The 16,881-nt window shown below is 47.0% G+C and overlaps 1 protein-coding gene across 2 annotated transcripts; it reads right to left on the bottom strand.

Moving 5' to 3' along the window:
• Positions 1-999: 999 nt before the first annotated feature.
• On the bottom strand, positions 1,000-16,671 carry nr1h5 (nuclear receptor subfamily 1, group H, member 5). Of its 2 annotated transcripts, XM_060058226.1 has the most exons (12): positions 16,517-16,671; positions 12,899-13,010; positions 12,168-12,303; positions 8,010-8,450; positions 7,525-7,665; positions 6,346-6,476; positions 5,560-5,658; positions 5,100-5,196; positions 4,562-4,678; positions 3,549-3,635; positions 2,767-2,880; positions 1,000-1,782 (listed from the first exon to the last, which is right to left on the bottom strand). In XM_060058226.1, exons 3-12 carry the CDS (start codon positions 12,259-12,261, stop codon positions 1,586-1,588), a joined length of 1,518 nt encoding a protein of 505 aa, XP_059914209.1. In that variant the 5' UTR covers positions 12,262-12,303; positions 12,899-13,010; positions 16,517-16,671; the 3' UTR covers positions 1,000-1,585. The 2 variants fall into 2 exon arrangements, with proteins under 2 accessions (XP_059914209.1, XP_059914199.1); XM_060058216.1 differs by lacking the exon at positions 16,517-16,671 and having other exon boundaries at positions 12,899-13,158.
• Positions 16,672-16,881: the final 210 nt, after the last annotated feature.

Raw genomic sequence — 16,881 nt, forward strand, 5'->3', positions numbered from 1 at the left:
ACCCCTTATGTTTTTTTTCATGACGACCAATAAAAAACAACAGTGTTACCCCTTATGTTTTTTTTCATGACGACCAATAAAAAACAGTGTTACCCCTTACGTTTTTTTCATGACGACCAATAAAAAACGACAGTGTTCCCCCTTATGTTTTTTTTCATGACGACCAATAAAAAACAACAGTGTTACCCAGGGACGCGGGAAGTGGGGGTGCTTTGGGTGCTGCAGCGGCCCCTGGCTGTAACTGCAAGTGAGAAAGTTTTCTGAAAAAATCAATCCTTTTTTTTTGTTGCATAATTTTATCATACAACATGCTTTTTCATTAAATTATTGACATCCACCCTTTTTATGATATTTATCATATTATCGGTACTATGCTGATTTTACATAAGCATGTTGGTGTTCAACATCTGTTGTAGTGAACATTCTAAAACTGGTGTAAAATGTTGCTGCCATATTAATAAACACGTTGAATGTTATCGTTTTGATTCTGGAATCCCGCACGTAAACTGGTTGGCAAAAAAAGAGCAAAGACGGGCGGTTCACTTGACGGAGAAACCGTCACTTTCCTCATATCAGACAACTCGTAACTCTGGATGAAAATTAAGGCTTTCTATTATTGTCACTTTCCTTTGTAAACCTTTAGAAATAACCTCCTGAATCCTTGTTATAACGCTGTGTATAATCCCGGACCGCAACAGCTTGTCGGCACGTTGTTAGTGTGTGAAATTCAGCCCAGTATCAGCCAAGTTGACTCTAATTTCCACATTGTTTACTTGCTAACGTTTGTGAATAACAGTGGCTAGTTGGCAGAACTCTTTTTACACACCAGTAGAGTGTTTATCAGAGCGGATCCCTGAATGTGACGTCACCCGTCATCTCGTCTCTGTAAACAACGGATGTTGCGCAGCATTTATTATGACGTCATTATATAGATTCTCTCTCAGCACCCCCCCCTCGGCCTGACTTCCCGCGTCCCTGTGTGTCATAATGTTATGTGTGTACCTGACTCGTTCACACAAATGGTTTCTGTTGTCTTTCATCTTGGGATGTTTGCAATAGGGCATGACAGGTATTTGACAACCGAACAAAAGGCTTGCTGTTGGATGTCTTGTTGCAATGCCAGCTGCTTTGTATAATCATAAGGGTGTGTGTAGTCAATAGAAAGTCGGTGGTGTTGCGTTGAAATGTGCCAATACAATATGGCTTAGCTCCCATTGGCTGCAGCTAACTCACCTGATCAGCGAGGGCCTATGAAAGATCTCTATCGTCACATTACAAAAATAATACTGTCTTAAATGTATTTAAAAGTACATATGTGGTAGATATACAATATAAACTCTTGCACATAAAAAAAAAATCCTTAAAAAAATAAAATAACGGTTCATGAAATCATTAACCCAGTGATCGTTAAGCGGCCAATAGTAATACAAAACGTTTGAAGCAGGGACATGGAGGCCAAAACGGACAGCATTCGATTGGCCCAGTGTTCAATTACAGGCCTATGATTGACCCACTTGTTAATTGGCTGTCCGTGTACTCGGCCACCCTGTGATTGGTCGCCTGGTGGCTCTGGCCGTGCCATTGGCTACGGCTGCTGTCGGAGCAGCAGGAGGTGGTTGTGTCGCAGGGTCCTCAGTTCGGTGAGTCTGCCCAACAGCCGGCCGAAGTGTTGGGGCCCGCTGCACGTCTCCCTGGCCTGGGACACGCAGAGCTGCGACAGCACCTCCAGGACCACCTCCTGGAGGCTCTCCACCGTGCCTGGGGCGTGCAGGGCGGGCCGGTCTGGCCCCGCGAGGAGAGAGAGAGATGGGTGAGTACAGCAGAAACAGCCAACCACAGGATTGCACGCTACTTCTTCACTAGGCAAACTGGAAATGTTGTTTTTTGTTAATTAGATATAAAATAGGACGGGCTGTTTGAAACGGACAGTCAGCTCTTTACACGTGTTACAACAAGGTTAAGGTGACATATTATACCACCAGGTGTGAGTGTATTTAGCCGTCACAAGCCGTTTTGAAAATCTGCCTCTTCTGACGTGTTGTGATGGAAAATCAACATGTTACGTTCAGGGTCGTCTAAAATGTGTTTCGTATGATGTAATCAGGTTTCACATTCCGTTCTTGGAATCTTGCTATTCTGCAGGGTCTTCTAAAATGTAATTCTTAGTGTTTCATGTGATGTAATCTGGTTTCACATTCCGTTTCCGTGTTGTCTGTAGTTTGGTTTGGGCCGGTTTTCCTTGACCCCCCTGGGGAGGCGCAGAGAAGCAAAGGGTGATAAGGAACAGCCTCAACCACCTTCTTAACCTCTGAAGGAACGGACTTCTCAGAGCGTACCTTTAGAGTATGAAGTAAGACGCAGTGAGAACTCCCATCTGAGGCCTCAGATTATTGTAATGTTTGCCTGTTTTATTGTTTGTTGATGCATGTTGTGATGCATCTTTGTTCGTACTTTTATTACAAATATATATGACCACCAATTGTCCAGAGTATTGTGTGCTTTTTGCATCTAAATATCTCATCTGTCTTGGACGCAAACTCTGACGTTGCCACGACAGTGTCCACCTAGATGTCCACCTCTTCTGACATCACCTTTAATAATGATCAGAATCATTCACAGAACCATTTCTACACATTCAGACGAAATTCACCATTGCAGAAGGCTGTGTGTACACCTTGTAATTACATTTTGACCGTTGGTTGCAGTGACCTGACAAACACACACACACACGCACGCACGCGCACACACACACACACACTCTCTCACCGGAGCAGAGGAGTGCGGTGGCGGTGAGCAGGGCGTACTCCGCGTCCGTCACCCTCAGAGCCGTCATGCTGTGGAAGAAGCTGAGTACCGAGGTCAGGGGGTCCTCGCTGGGCTCTGTGGGGGGGACACAGGTACACACCCATCAATCACATAGATACACAACACGTAGATAAACACCCATCAATACACATCACATAGATACAGAAACATAGATACACAACACATAGATACAAACACATCAATACACAACACATCAATACACAACACATAGATACAGAAACATAGATACACAACACATAGATAAACACCCATCAATACACATCACATAGATACAGAAACATAGATACACAACACATAGATATAAACACATCAATACACAACACATAGATACAGAAACATAGATACACAACACACAGGTACACACACATCAATACACTTCACATAGATACACACTCATCAATACACAACACATCAACACACACCATATAAACACGCGGCACATAGATACAAACGCAGAAATACAAACACATAAATACACTAACAACACTAACAAACGTACGGAAAATATTTTCCCAACACAAATACAAAACAGTAACATAGAGCTAAATACACATACAAATACCCATAACAATACGCCCCTTGAAAATACACACCATAAACACCACTCTTCAAAACACACAACACCACTAGCTCTGTCCAGAATAAAAGCACACACATACACACACGCAGCTTCCTAATACAGATAATTGTGCTACAGAGATAGCAGATATTTTTCTCCCTACCTAAATTGTGTGACGTCCTGCAGTTGTTTTCCTTGGTCTCCAAGCTCTTCAGCCAGTGGTGTGTTGAGATGTTGAAAGGCTGGAGGGCTATAGGATAAAAACAAACAATTTGGGCATTAAAAAACACAAAGGTATATTTTAGTCTTTCGTGTATATAGTGAGGATCATTTCATTTCGAAACTCACAAAAACTGCTCTACAGTTGAGGCAAGATTCAATGACTTAAAAAAAGTAATTGGACAGCAGCTCCTGCACCTAGACAACAGGTTAAGTAGCCGCAGCCCTGGTAGATCACCTGGGCTAAAGGTAACACACCTGATTGAGTGGTGGATCACCTGGGCTACAGGTAACACACCTGAGTGAGTGGTGGATCACCTGGGCTACAGGTAACACACCTGAGTGAGTGGTGGGTCACCTGGGCTACAGGTCACACACCTGAGTGAGTGGTGGGTCACCTGGGCTACAGGTAACACACCTGAGTGAGTGGTGGATCACCTGGGCTACAGGTAACACACCTGAGTGAGTGGTGGATCACCTGGGGTACAGGTAACACACCTGAGTGAGTGGTGGATCACCTGGGCTACAGGTCACACACCTGAGTGAGTGGTGGATCACCTGGGCTACAGGTAACACACCTGAGTGAGTGGTGGATCACCCGGGTACAGGTAACACACCTGAGTGAGTGGTGGGTCACCTGGGCTACAGGTAACACACCTGAGTGAGTGGTGGATCACCTGGGGTACAGGTAACACACCTGAGTGAGTGGTGGGTCACCTGGGTACAGGTAACACACCTGAGTGAGTGGTGGATCACCTGGGCTACAGGTAACACACCTGAGTGAGTGGTGGGTCACCTGGGCTACAGGTCACACACCTGAGTGAGTGGTGGGTCACCTGGGCTACAGGTAACACACCTGAGTGAGTGGTGGATCACCTGGGCTACAGGTATGGTCCTTAGATAGCAGACCTTACCTGGGCTAAAGGTAGGAGATAGGAGACCTAGATAGGAGGTTACCTGGGCTGGGGGCGACCCGGTTATGGGAGAACTGTTGAGCAGAGAGCAGAAACATGACCTCTAGGGAGCAGGCGGAGAGCAGAGTGCCCTGATCGGAGACATCCAGCAGGTCGAAGCCTGAAGGAACCACAGAGACTCATCATCACATCAGTACAAACACTGCAACTGTAATATTATCAAACAGTCTTCGTGACATACAGTGTACCTCATTATATTATCATATTGTCTTAATCATTATGACAGACAGTGTACCTCATTATATTATCATATTGTCTTAATCATTATGACAGACAGTGTGCCTCATTATATTATCAGATATTCTTAATCATAAAATACAGTGTATCTCATTATATCATCACACAGTCTTAATCATCATCATTGACTACTTTATAAAAGTAGGCACTTATTGACAAATACACAATTTGAAGAATGCTTGAGCAGGCCAACAATGATTAGGGTTGGGTGCTTTCAACACATTTCTAGGCCTTTCCGCTGCCTGGTTTCGTTCACACCCCATTCCCACGCCACTCCGTCTTACCTGGCAACGTCCTGGCGAACTGGAGCAATCTCTGTAAGTGTGAGGACACTCCGTACGACAAACACTCCTCATCTTCCACGTACGGCCACTCAAACATCTGGCACACACCAACACAGGAACGCAAGACACACGGCATTTAGTTATCATTTTAGTGCTTTCACCCACATAGAAACACAAATCACAGTATCATTGATTGATTCAAACCATAAGATGGCAGCAAACACACAAGGGAATGGTGGTCTCACTGAAATTCTGTTTCTGTGACATAACCTCCAAACATTCAGGTTAATGTGGCCCATTTGAGTTTTAGTGTGTGTACTAAACCCTGTGGCCAATCACAAATACTATACAGAATTCCAAACCTATCCAAAATAATCTGCACAGAACCCTTATCAACCCAACAAAATTCACGAATACGGAATCTCAAAAACAACATCCCCAAAGGTGAAAGGTGACCCACCGGGCTGATTGTCCCGTCCTGCGCCCGGTACTGCCGGTGGGCCTCCAGAACCCTCTGCAGGAGAAGCTCCTGGTCCCGGGACAGTCTGGACGACAGCGACTGGCACAGAACACATAAACATATGTTGAATTGAATTGAATTGATTACATTTATGTATATTAAACCTATCAAAAATGCAAAACTAAATAAAAAACACGAAAAATCGATGAATAAAAACAATGTTCAGGTTATTTCTCAAATAAGGAAAAATAGGAAAAAAGGAGTAGGAAGAAGTATAAAAATCCTACCCCTTTTCCATTTAATCCTACCCCTTTTCTTCACATTCACAGCACACACACACATATGGACAGAGCTGCCATTGCTAGCAGATTCATTTGCTCATATAAGCTACTTTGGGTTGAACATGAAGGTTGATGTTAGCTAACTGTGATAGCATATGGATACGCTGCTGTTGGCTTCCTGTGCTAGTATATGTATGTATGCAGCTGTTCGCTACATTTGCTAGTAAATGAAAATGCTTCTGTTAGCTACCTCTGCTAGTAGATGTAGATGCAGCTGTTAGCTTCCTGTGCTAGTATATGTATATGCAGCTGTTGGCTACATTTGCTAGTAAATGGATATACTGATGGGCTAGGGTTAGGGTTAGGGTTAGGGTTAGGGTTAGGTTCGGGTTAGGGTTAGCACAGGTATTAGCTACCTGTGCTAGTGGTTTCTACCTGTGATAGCTAATGCATACGCTGCTGTTAGCTACCTGTGCTAGTAATTGGATAAGCTGATGTTAGCTACCTGTGCTAGCAGCCTGTTTGAGGAGCTGACCCTGCTTCTCTCTGTGCTCTCCTCCTCCTCCTGGCCTCCCAGACGACCTTTTGACCCCTTCCTCAGCCTCTTCGACTGGCACTGTACCTCCGTCAGCAGGCCTGAAGGAAAACAAATACAATCTCTTATCTCTCCCATTACCTAAACATACCCCTTACGACTGGTCCCCGTTCTAAGCTTATATTCAGCTAGCATTTTAACAACATTAACATTAGCCTACAATCAGTTAGCATTACCATAGCAACTATTTTAGCTAACACAACTGAAGGCCTGATTATGGTTCCACGTCGACGCAACGCAAGGGGGTTTAAGGACCCTCCTTGCGTTCAAGGGCTGGACTTGCGCCTCCCAACAATGATAGCCTTCCATCGAGGCGCCACAGCAGCAAGGGCTGTGATTGGTCCACTCAATAAAACCCGACGCAGCATGAAAACGGGTTCACGACTGCGTCGAAGCCTCTGCGTGGTCCTTGCGTTGCGTCGACGTGGATCCATTGTCAGCCTTTAAGGCCTGAAATGCCGCTTTTCCACCGCACATGTAGCTCGACTCGACACGACTCGACACGGTAGCAGCACAGGTCCTTTTCCACCGCAAATAGTACCTCGTGGACGTGGGCGGGGTCGGCTGCGCGAAAGGGCCGTGACGTATTTTTGTACGCGACGCAAACAACACCTACGCAACCCACACATGGACAGAACCCACATAACAACAATGGAGGACATCGATGCGATGGTATTCGTGTTCGTATTATTAGCTGGCATGTTGAAGAAGTTGAAGAAGTGGAATATGTTGGCTGCGGCACTGCTATGGCTGTTACCAGCATGGTTGCCATGTCGCTCTCGTGACTTCGTCACACTCTCTGGCCAATCAGTGGCCGGCCGTCTGCCGACGTCACCTTTTAGCATCGGCTCAGCTCGCTTGGAACCTAGAGCGAGGCGGTGCTAGAAAAAGCAGCCACTTCAGGTACCAGATACCATGTTTTCGCGGTGGAAACGCAAAAAATGCGAGCTGAGTCGAGTCGTGTCGAGCTGGTACCATGCAGTGGAAAAGCGGCAAAAGTCTGCTTACATTTAGCTAGCATCCGGCAGCAAATGTTAGCTAACACTCAGATAGCAAGCATGCATGTAGGTAGTATCGCTGTTAGCTTACATTCAGCTAGCATTCCCACCGCGCGGCACTTCCTGAGCCGGCAGTCCTGGCACTTCCTCCTCATGTACATGTCCATCTCACAGCCGCCGCCGCTCTTGCACCGGTACACCGCCTTCTTGGTCACGCTCCGACGGAAGAAACCTGCAACATCGGTGAATCGTATGCTACATCTCTGGATTAAACTCCCTGAGGATTTAAGACTTGCCCCAACTCTGACCCCTTTTAAAACAGGACTAAAAACGTTTATGTTTGCGTTAGCTTTCAGCTAAATCTTAAATACATTGCACTTTCATTTCTTATCCTTGCGTTTATTTTTTCTTACGTATCTATTTTATTGTATTACTTCATTGTATTGTTAGATTGCTTTAGCTTTCTGCTCGATATGTCTGCTCTATGTTTCTACGTGAAGCTCTTTGAGTCTGCCCGGTGTATGTGCCATATAAATAAGGTTGCCGTGCCTACGTGGTGGACGGGAAACCTCTCACCTTTACAGCCCTCGCAGGTGAGCGCATTGTAGTGGTACCCCGAGGCCTTGTCCCCGCACACCACGCACAGCTCCTCCTGGGCCCTCGCCCGGCCGCCGGGGCCCAGCCGGGACCTCCTGTTCTGGGGCAGGGCTCCGACCCCGCTCCCCTGCTCCGGGGCTCCGTACTGGGGGGCCTCCGGGGCCGGCGGGCCGAACGGGCCGAAGTGGCTCTCGGAGCAGTGGGGGCTGTACTGGTACGGCGGGAGGCAGGGGTGGGAGGAGGAGAAGGGGGAGGAGGACGAGGAGGACGAGGAGGCGGTGGTGGTGGGGGAGGCGGTGGAGCCGTAGAGGTGGTGGAAGGGGAGGGCCCCGGGGCCGCTGGGGTACTGCTGCTGGGGGTACGGGAGGAGCTGGAAGTCCGGCTCCTGGAAGGGGAAGGCCAGGGGGTCTGACAGCATGTCTGGAGGAGGGGGAGGAGGGGGAGGAGGGGGGAGGGGGAGGAGGAGGAGGGGAGGGGGAGGAGGGGGGAGGGGGAGGAGGGGGGAGGAGGGGGGGAGAGGAGGGGGAGGAAGGGGAGGAGGAGGAGGGGGAGGATTGTTTAGAGATGACCAGAGAATTCAAGTTTTTCAAATGAAAACATTTAAAAGTATTACTGATTAAAACAACCGAATTGCTCAGGACTAGAGGACAACTGCAGTTCGTAGTGTAGTTGAGGTTCATCAAGCTGATAAACAAACAGAATAAATAAGAATAAATAAACATGCCGCTAAAGACTTAACTTGAATAAATAAAAGGCCTGAGGCCAGACTTCAGGGTACATGGGTGTTCAGGGGCTGAATGAAGGGCTCCACTCTAATGGTCTCTAACCATAGTGTTTAAACTGGTGCACAACAGCAGCAGGCCGGGTCTGCGCGTGTGTGTGTGTGTGTGTCTGTGTGTGTGTGTGTGTGTGTGTGTGTGTGTGTGTGTGTGTGTGTGTGTGTGTGTGTGTGTGAGTTTGTGAGTGAGTATGTGAGTGTGTGTGTGTGTGTACGCAAGTGTGTGTGTGTGTGTGTGTGTGTGTGTGTATGCAAGTGTGTGTGTGTGTGTATGCAAGTGTGTGTGTGTGTGTATGCAAGTGTGTGTGTGTGTGTGTATGCAAGTGGTGTGTGTGTGTGTGTGTGTGTGTGTGTGTGTGTGTGTGTGTGTGTGTGTGTGTGTGTGTGTTCTGGGGCCGGCTGCCAGACACCGCCTCAGTCCGGCCCTGCCGCTGCACACACTGACGTCATGCATGTGGGACCTCATGCGTTCCGTTATATTATTGGACGCAGGGGATGGAATAAAATACGAACGACAAACGGGGGACCCTGGGAGTCAGTGCTCTTGAGACAGACCCGCTGAGCCTCACACAGTCGCCAGGGACCTCTGGTCGAGATCCACCACCATGAGTCAGTCTCTCTCTCTCTCTCTCTCTCTCTCTCTCTCTCTCTCTCTCTCTCTCTCTTTCTCTCTCTCTCTCTCTCTCTCTCTCTCTCTCTCTCTCTCTCTCTCTCTCTCTCTCTCTCTCTCTATCTCTCTCTCTCTCGCATGGCGTGAGACTTGATCTCAATGTGCTCAACTCGATTGAGGTGGAGCGAGTCCTGTGATTGGTCCAACCTTTGGATTGGATGGAACACCATCTAGCTGCCTGATCTGAAACCATGGTAACAGAGTCTGCGGGTGTCGCTGCTACGGTAACACCCTCCCCTCCCGGTGCAATTTTTCCCTACCCAGATAAAAATACGACTATCATCGTCTTCTTCATCATCATCATCATGTTACTGAAAAATCTGTTGGAAATCTTCCTTTAAAGTTCTTCATCGCTCCCTCCTCTTCCTGACCTGTCCGGCATGTGTGTGTGTGTGTGTGTGTGTGTGTGTGTGTGTGTGTGTGTGTGTGTGTGTGTGTGTGTGTGTGTGTGTGTGTGTGTGTGTGTGTGTGTTTGTTCATACACTATCAATTCATACGGTTTATACATAATCCTTCAGTCCACATCATGCACACACGTAAGCACACATGCGCACACCACACACACTTTCTCCCTCTCCAGATGTTTCCTGTCCTGACCGTGTGTGTGTGTGTGCGTGCGTGTGAGTGTGTCTCAGCGTGGGGGGTGCTCTATCTCTAGCAGTGTTTGTAAACCATTTTAAGCGCTGTGTAAACACTGCGGGGTCCTCCCCTCCGGCCCCCCGCACTCGGTCAGCACGCCGCGCACGCCGCGCACGGCGCTACACACACACACGCCCACACACAGCGCTAACACACAGCGCTAACACACAGCGCTAACACACAGCGCTAACACACAGCGCTAACACACAGCGCTAACACACAGCGCTAACTAGCGACCCCTTGTCACGCGGGATGGAGATAACAGCGGGCTGGAATGTTTTTGAGAATGTCTTTAACATTCGTTTGGAAAGACGTCTCCTACAACTAGGACCAAACGCATAGTTAACCTTTGTGTGTGTGGGTTTGTGTTTCTGTGTGTGTTTGTATTTGTGTGTGTGTTTGTGTATGTGTGTGGGCGTGTGTGTGTGTGTGTGTGTGCATTTGTTTGTCTCTGTGTGCGTGTGTGTTTGTCATTGTGTGTGTGCTCGTGTTTGACTCTGTGTGTGTGTGTGTGTGTGTGTGTGTGTGTGTGTGTGTGTGTGTGTGTGTGTGTGTGTGTGTGTGTGTGTGTGGTCTTGCACGTGTTGGTCTCTGTGTGTTTGTGATTGTCGTTGTCTGTGTTGTGCGTTTGTCATTGTGTGTGCTGTGTGTTTGTCTCTGTGTGCGTGCGTTTTGGGAAAACAACAGCAGGGACGGCTGAAGCTCCTCAGAAGAATGTTTTTCCGTTTCATTGAATCGCTCCGAGGTCGTAAATAAACGGCGAAGCTCCTGTCAGCCTTGAGAGAGAGAGATGATGATGTCACCGGGGGGTAAACATGGCGTCCCGTCACGCTCCCCATCCCATTGTCCCGGGACGCTTGACGTCCGACACACGTCCATAACGTTCACATTCCCGTTTGCATTCCGAGTTCACGGTGTCTTACTGCGACTCCGAGTGCGAACGGACCAGCTTTTAAATGCATACGAAGCTTTAAGCACATTCTTATGTGCTTCTTTCTGTTTTTTCCATATTAGAATTATTATTCTATATTTTGGAATAAAAATAATTATTATGCCTATCCTAGGTAGATCTGGGACGGCCAGGCTTGAACAAGAACCTTTGGTCCGCGGTTTGGAACCCCTAGTAGACACTGGTCTACCACAGGCTTCACAATGCAAGCTGGAGGCCAGACCTCAAGGTTGTCAGAGGAGATATGAACCAATGATCTCCCCTACTGTTAGTTCAGCAAAGGGCTTTAGGTGAGCCAATGGAGTTTGCAATGCAAAATCACTGTCCATTAAAGTGGATGGTTAACTTTAAATAGTTTTAAAGATTACTTTGTCAGCTCATATATCAACACAAATATTCACCTCATTAGTCTTAATAAGTCTTTATCTCTTGGGAGAATAATATGGAGGAATATGTGTGGATGTAGACAGAAAAGCCTCCTGCTATCAAACATTGTGTAAAGTATAATATGTAATCATTAGTGAGGTACAGTGTGCGGTGATAGCTGTATGGGATAATATAAACATGTCTGCCCGCACTAAGGGCTTCTGGTTCTGAGAAGTTGCCTCAGGCCAGGCGCGTTCCCATTGGTCAGAATCCCAGGGAAACAGACGTCACAGTTCTCCCACTGAAGGAGTGGTTACAAAACGGACCCATTCACACAAGTTTGCTTACTGTGCTATTGGTAAACAAAGCTTAGTCTTTAACATTAGTCTCAAATGTAAAATGAAGGACGATTTCTATTATATTAGTAGTTTTTTGTAACTTGAAACATGTAAATAATCAATATAAAAGAGAGAGAGAAAATATAGAGACATAGTTATGGAGAGACAGAGGAGAGGAGAGTGAGAGAGAGAGAGAGAGAGAGAGAGAGAGAGAGAGAGAGAGAGAGAGAGAGAGAGAGAGAAGAGAGAGAGAGAGAGAGAGAGAGAGAGAGAGAGAGAGAGAGAGAGAGAGATCACTCTTAACTGTTTACAGTTATTAACCTCCTGTGGAGCCGGGGGGCTCAGGGATAAAGGACTGTACGGATTGATGAAGAGGAAGGGGACGTGAGGGTCTCACCGTAGCACTGGAGGGGCTCGGGGGGGCCGTACGGGTCCGGCACCGAGAGAAAGCCCCCCGACGACATCATCTCCATCTCAGACCACTCCCTCATCTGGACCCCCGATGCACGCCTCCGTCACTGTCACTGGAAGTACTGCACGTACACGCACGCACGCACGCACGCACGCACACGCACACGCACACGCACACGCCACACACACACACACACACACAGGCATGTGGAAAAACGATAGCACAATGAATCAATGAATACACATGATAGGCACGTGCAAAGGCACAAACAAATAAATATATATATACATCCACAGATGCAGACCGGCAGGCAGAGACACACACACACACACACACACACACACACACACACACACACACACACACACACACATATATATATATAACAAGACGACGCACAAGATGCATAAACACAAACTCTCATGCAACGTAGCACATACACAATGTGGATGTGTTATCAAACACACACACACGATATACAAAACACACACGGGTACATGTAGAACATCCACAACGTATAAAAACACAAACACACACACACACAAACACATACACATACACACACACACACACACACATACATACAAAATGTATACAAACCCACACACACAATATACAAACACACACACACGGGATACAAACACATGCATTGACGAGATACATACACATGCACATGGGGACAACACGTGCACACAGAAGGACCCCTCCAGACTGACCGGTCTCCCTGTCTCTGACGTCCTCTCTGACCGCTGGGCTCCGGGCTGCTCTCTGCTCTCCGGCACCCAGGTCTCAGGCTCCTCGCTGGGCTCGGCTTCTAAGATCGGCCCCCTGGAACATGTGGAGGTCCCAGGCCCCCAGGAGAAAAGAGTGGAGGAAGAGAGGGAGGGAGACACACAGATAGAGAGAGAGAGCAACCCACAGAGAGGGAAGGGAAGGAGAGAGAGAGAGAGAGACGTAGACACAGGGAAAGAGAGAGAGAGAGTACAGCTGAGTTTTGAGCGTGGCGGGGAGGTCCCGCCCCCGCCCCCCATCCTGGGAGGATTGGCGTGTGGGGGCGGTGGGGGGGAGGGGGAGGAGAGGGGGAGGGATGGAAGGGAGAGGGGAGAGTCTTTGGGGACGGTCAGCGAGAGGGTGAGAAAACGAGACTCTCGAAGGTCAAAACAGCTGGGCCGGACCCACACTTCACAGAGGAGGGAGGGAGGGAGGGAGGGAGGGAGGGAGGGAGGGTTAGAAAGATGGTACGTCAGAAGGGTGGATGATGAAGGATGGATTCCTTGGCTGGACGGATGGTTGAATGAATGAATGGTAAGATGGATGGATGAGGAAGAAGGGGTGTGTGTGTGTGTGTGTGTGTGTGTGTGTGTGTGTGTGTGTGTGTGTACATCGCTGACCCCCAAGCGACACCCTCCCATTCTAAGAAGTCCTCCTCCTCCAAAGACTCCTACCTCTCTCTACCCCTCTAGCCACACTACATCGGCATGTCTTACTGTACGTGTGCACGTTTGTGTGCACCATGAGGACAACAGCCCAGTGTGTTTGTGTGTGTGTGTGTGTGTGTGTGTGTGTTTGTGTGTGTGTGTGTAGTACATGTTTACCCTCGCTCCTTGTTTTCGGCCGGTCTGTTTGTGTTGCCGGTTAATATTGGACAGTGTTCAGACTCTGCGTGGGAGGATGGCGTGGTGTGTGTGTGTGTGTGTGTGTGTGTGTGTGTGTGTGTGTGTGTGTGTGTGTGTGTGTGTGTCTGTGTGTGTCTGTGTGTGTGTGCGTGCGTGCGTGCGTGTGTGCGTGCGTGCGTGCGTGCGTGCGTGCGTGCGTGCGTGCGTGCGTGCACGTGCGCGTGTGCGTGCGTTTAGGGCAGTTTGTGTGTGTGCGCATATGTGTGTTTGTGTGTGTGGGGACTGGGGTGAGCAGGGTGAGCCTCGCCCCCTTTAGGACACACACAGATTTAGGGAGCGCTTGAGAGGTAGTCAGAGGATCAGCGCAGAGGGGAGGAGGTTAATAACTGAGTGATCTCTCTCTCTCTCTCTCTCTCTCTCTCTCTCTCTCTCTCTCTCTCTCTCTCTCTCTCTCTCTCTCTCTCTCTCTCTCTCTCTCTCTCTCTCTCTCTCTCTCTCTCTCTCTCTCTCTCTCTCTCTCTCTCTCTCTCTCTCTCTCTCTCTCTGTCATGTGACATAAACGGCTGATGATTCAGGTTATCCTCCCACACTTAGACCATCTACTAGAGACACACACACACACACACACACACACACACAGAAAGTGAGTGAGTAAAACACAGACAGACACTCAGAAGGAGTTAGAGGGACAAAAAAGTGAGCGAGACAGACAGGCAGAGAGAAACAATGGGAAAGTGGATACAAAATAACTCCACAGCTTACGGTAAAAGTTGAGCTGAATGAGATTCACAAAACAAACATCTGTCCATCATAGCAGCCATAAGCTGTTCCTTTGCAACAGGCCCATTACACAACTGCCAATATCAATAGAAAAAACAGGGGTGACAAAACAAAAGCAAAACTTGGACATCTCCAAGAAATGTTTGAGTTCAGTTTTTTTAGCGGCTCGCGGCATTGCTTTATTGGCTAAAACAGGCACGTGTGCTGCTTCCCTCAAACTCTCCTTGGACTTCCAGAGAAACCATGCTAGTGAGATAAGAATGCAACAACACCCCAAGCAAGGGTGTTGGAGGAGGACATGTTAGTGGCATTCATCCCCTGACACTGGTTGACACTGGCCGTCAGGGGTAATGTGTTTTTCTGCACAAATGTCACATAGATCTTGTCACATGCAAAAACGGAGGAGGGTTTTGTTCACGAGTCGGACAAAAGGTCTGATGGCCGTACAGCTCCCATGGGAGATCCGTGATTTATCTCCATCAGGGGAATGAAACGAGGGCTTGGAGAGGTTGAGAATGAGTGGCCACGTTAGCATGTGATTAACCATGAGCTAGGCTAGCAGGAAGCTACGTGGTGCTAAGTCAGAAAAACTGGTAGCCGCCATTAAGGCTTCTCCTGTTATGTTTAGAATTTTGGCAGTCCTGCAAATAAAGGGGCACTATTTTTGGTCTGCGCATTATTGTACCATTTTTACGATACATTTAAAACATCCTGTCCAGTAGATGGAAACACTATTAAATCAATTAAAATATGAAAAACCAATCACAGGTTTAAACACTGAATCCTTCTCTTAGCAACGGCTAACTTGACCGTTTACTTTTAGCATCGGATGAGGAATTCCAATCAAAGACGTATGCACTCACTAGAATATGTTACAGAATTGATATTATAGATGTTTATGTTATTGAATGTCCTGGATGATTTATATTTGACAATAAAGTGGCAACCTTTGTTAGCACTAGCCTTGGAAACAGTTTGATTACGATAGCGTCCTCCGTTTACCAGAGAACAGTTTGCGGAGTGAACCAGACCCCAAAACCTTGTGTTTATTGATCCGGACGGAAAACGGGTACTGAGATTAAAGCTGCCGGGTGTTCAGCACACAGGATTTGTGGGCAAAGTCCATGGCAAACACACGAGACTAATGTGTGTGTGTGCGTGTGCATGTGTGTGTGTGTGTGTGTGTGTGTGTGTGTGTGTGTGCGTGTGTGTACGTGTTTGTGATGTCTGTTTGTGTGTTTCTGTGTCTGTTTCAGGAATGCACTTTTATCATAAACCAAGGGCCGACTTTTGTCTATTTAGTTCAGCGGAAAATTCTACTCTTGTCAAATTTCAATTTAAAGTCTTTGCTTTACAACCATTGTCATTGGGTCCTTAATAAAGTGTTGAGTTGATTGAACTGATTTTGAGGGCTACATATAGTATTGTGGGTTCTTGATCGTACAAGACCCGTGATTGTATCTGGTACGATTACCCCATCCCTATTGATGGATTTGATAATGCCTGTTAATCCACAGGCTCAGTGCTATGCAGAAATTAGGCCAGGGTTGATATTAAAGGATCTTTAAAGCCTTAATAAAAGGAACATGATAGTCATCCTCAACAAACAACTTGATAAAAATGTCGTTTCGGAGGTAGAAATCTCAATGTATTGTTTAAATTTCTCCTACGGGGGATTAATAAAGTTAGATCTTAACTTATCTTATCTTATCTTAAACTGGAAGCAGAGTAAAACAATGACCACCACAACAATATATCCACCTCTGAAAGAGGTATTTGCCATTACAGAGATGGTTAGGCTTCTGATGTTGAGGCTGTGAACTAAAGCATCCAAATGTATGCAAACAGACAGGTCACATGCTCTGGTAAATAAGTAGAGACCAACACAACGCGGTGAGGTGTGAGAGGAGCGTTGTAACAATAAGGGAAGATTCTTACCGGTTTTAGTGGCAGTGAGTCTCTTGGTCTGGCTGACCTGCAATCTTCTTCGTTTGTCGACCAGTAGCATTTTGCAATGTTGACTACGCGCCGACCTCCATCCTCACATACACAACTTCCCGAGCACGCACACGCACACACACACACACACACACACAAACAGACACACAAAGTAAATAGTTGAAAGTGGGCTGTCTTATTAAATTGATCAATCATGGACATTCTGAACCACTTTCATCATTATTACAATCATTTCTTTGCATTCAATTTATTATTTTTATTTATTATGTTGTATTTTATTATACATTATTTTTTTTCTGTGTCTTCAAATTAAAATTTCCATTTTGTTTCAAATTAAGTCCATC

The sequence above is a fragment of the Gadus macrocephalus genome, chromosome 1, assembly GCF_031168955.1.
Source record: "Gadus macrocephalus chromosome 1, ASM3116895v1".
Taxonomy (NCBI): domain Eukaryota; kingdom Metazoa; phylum Chordata; class Actinopteri; order Gadiformes; family Gadidae; genus Gadus; species Gadus macrocephalus.

What these genes read in the sequence shown, in the direction of transcription:
- nr1h5 (XM_060058226.1), bottom strand. Translation starts at nt 12,261, where the DNA reads ATGAGGGAGTGGTCTGAGATGGAGATGATGTCGTCGGGGGGCTTTCTC. An exon ending in CCGGGTCGCCCCCAGCCCAG is followed by an intron (nt 3,636 to 4,561) that starts GTAACCTCCTAT and finishes TTTATCCTATAG; the next exon opens with CCCTCCAGCCTTTCAACATC. An exon ending in CACCGCACTCCTCTGCTCCG is followed by an intron (nt 1,783 to 2,766) that starts GTGAGAGAGTGT and finishes TCGCGGGGCCAG; the next exon opens with ACCGGCCCGCCCTGCACGCC.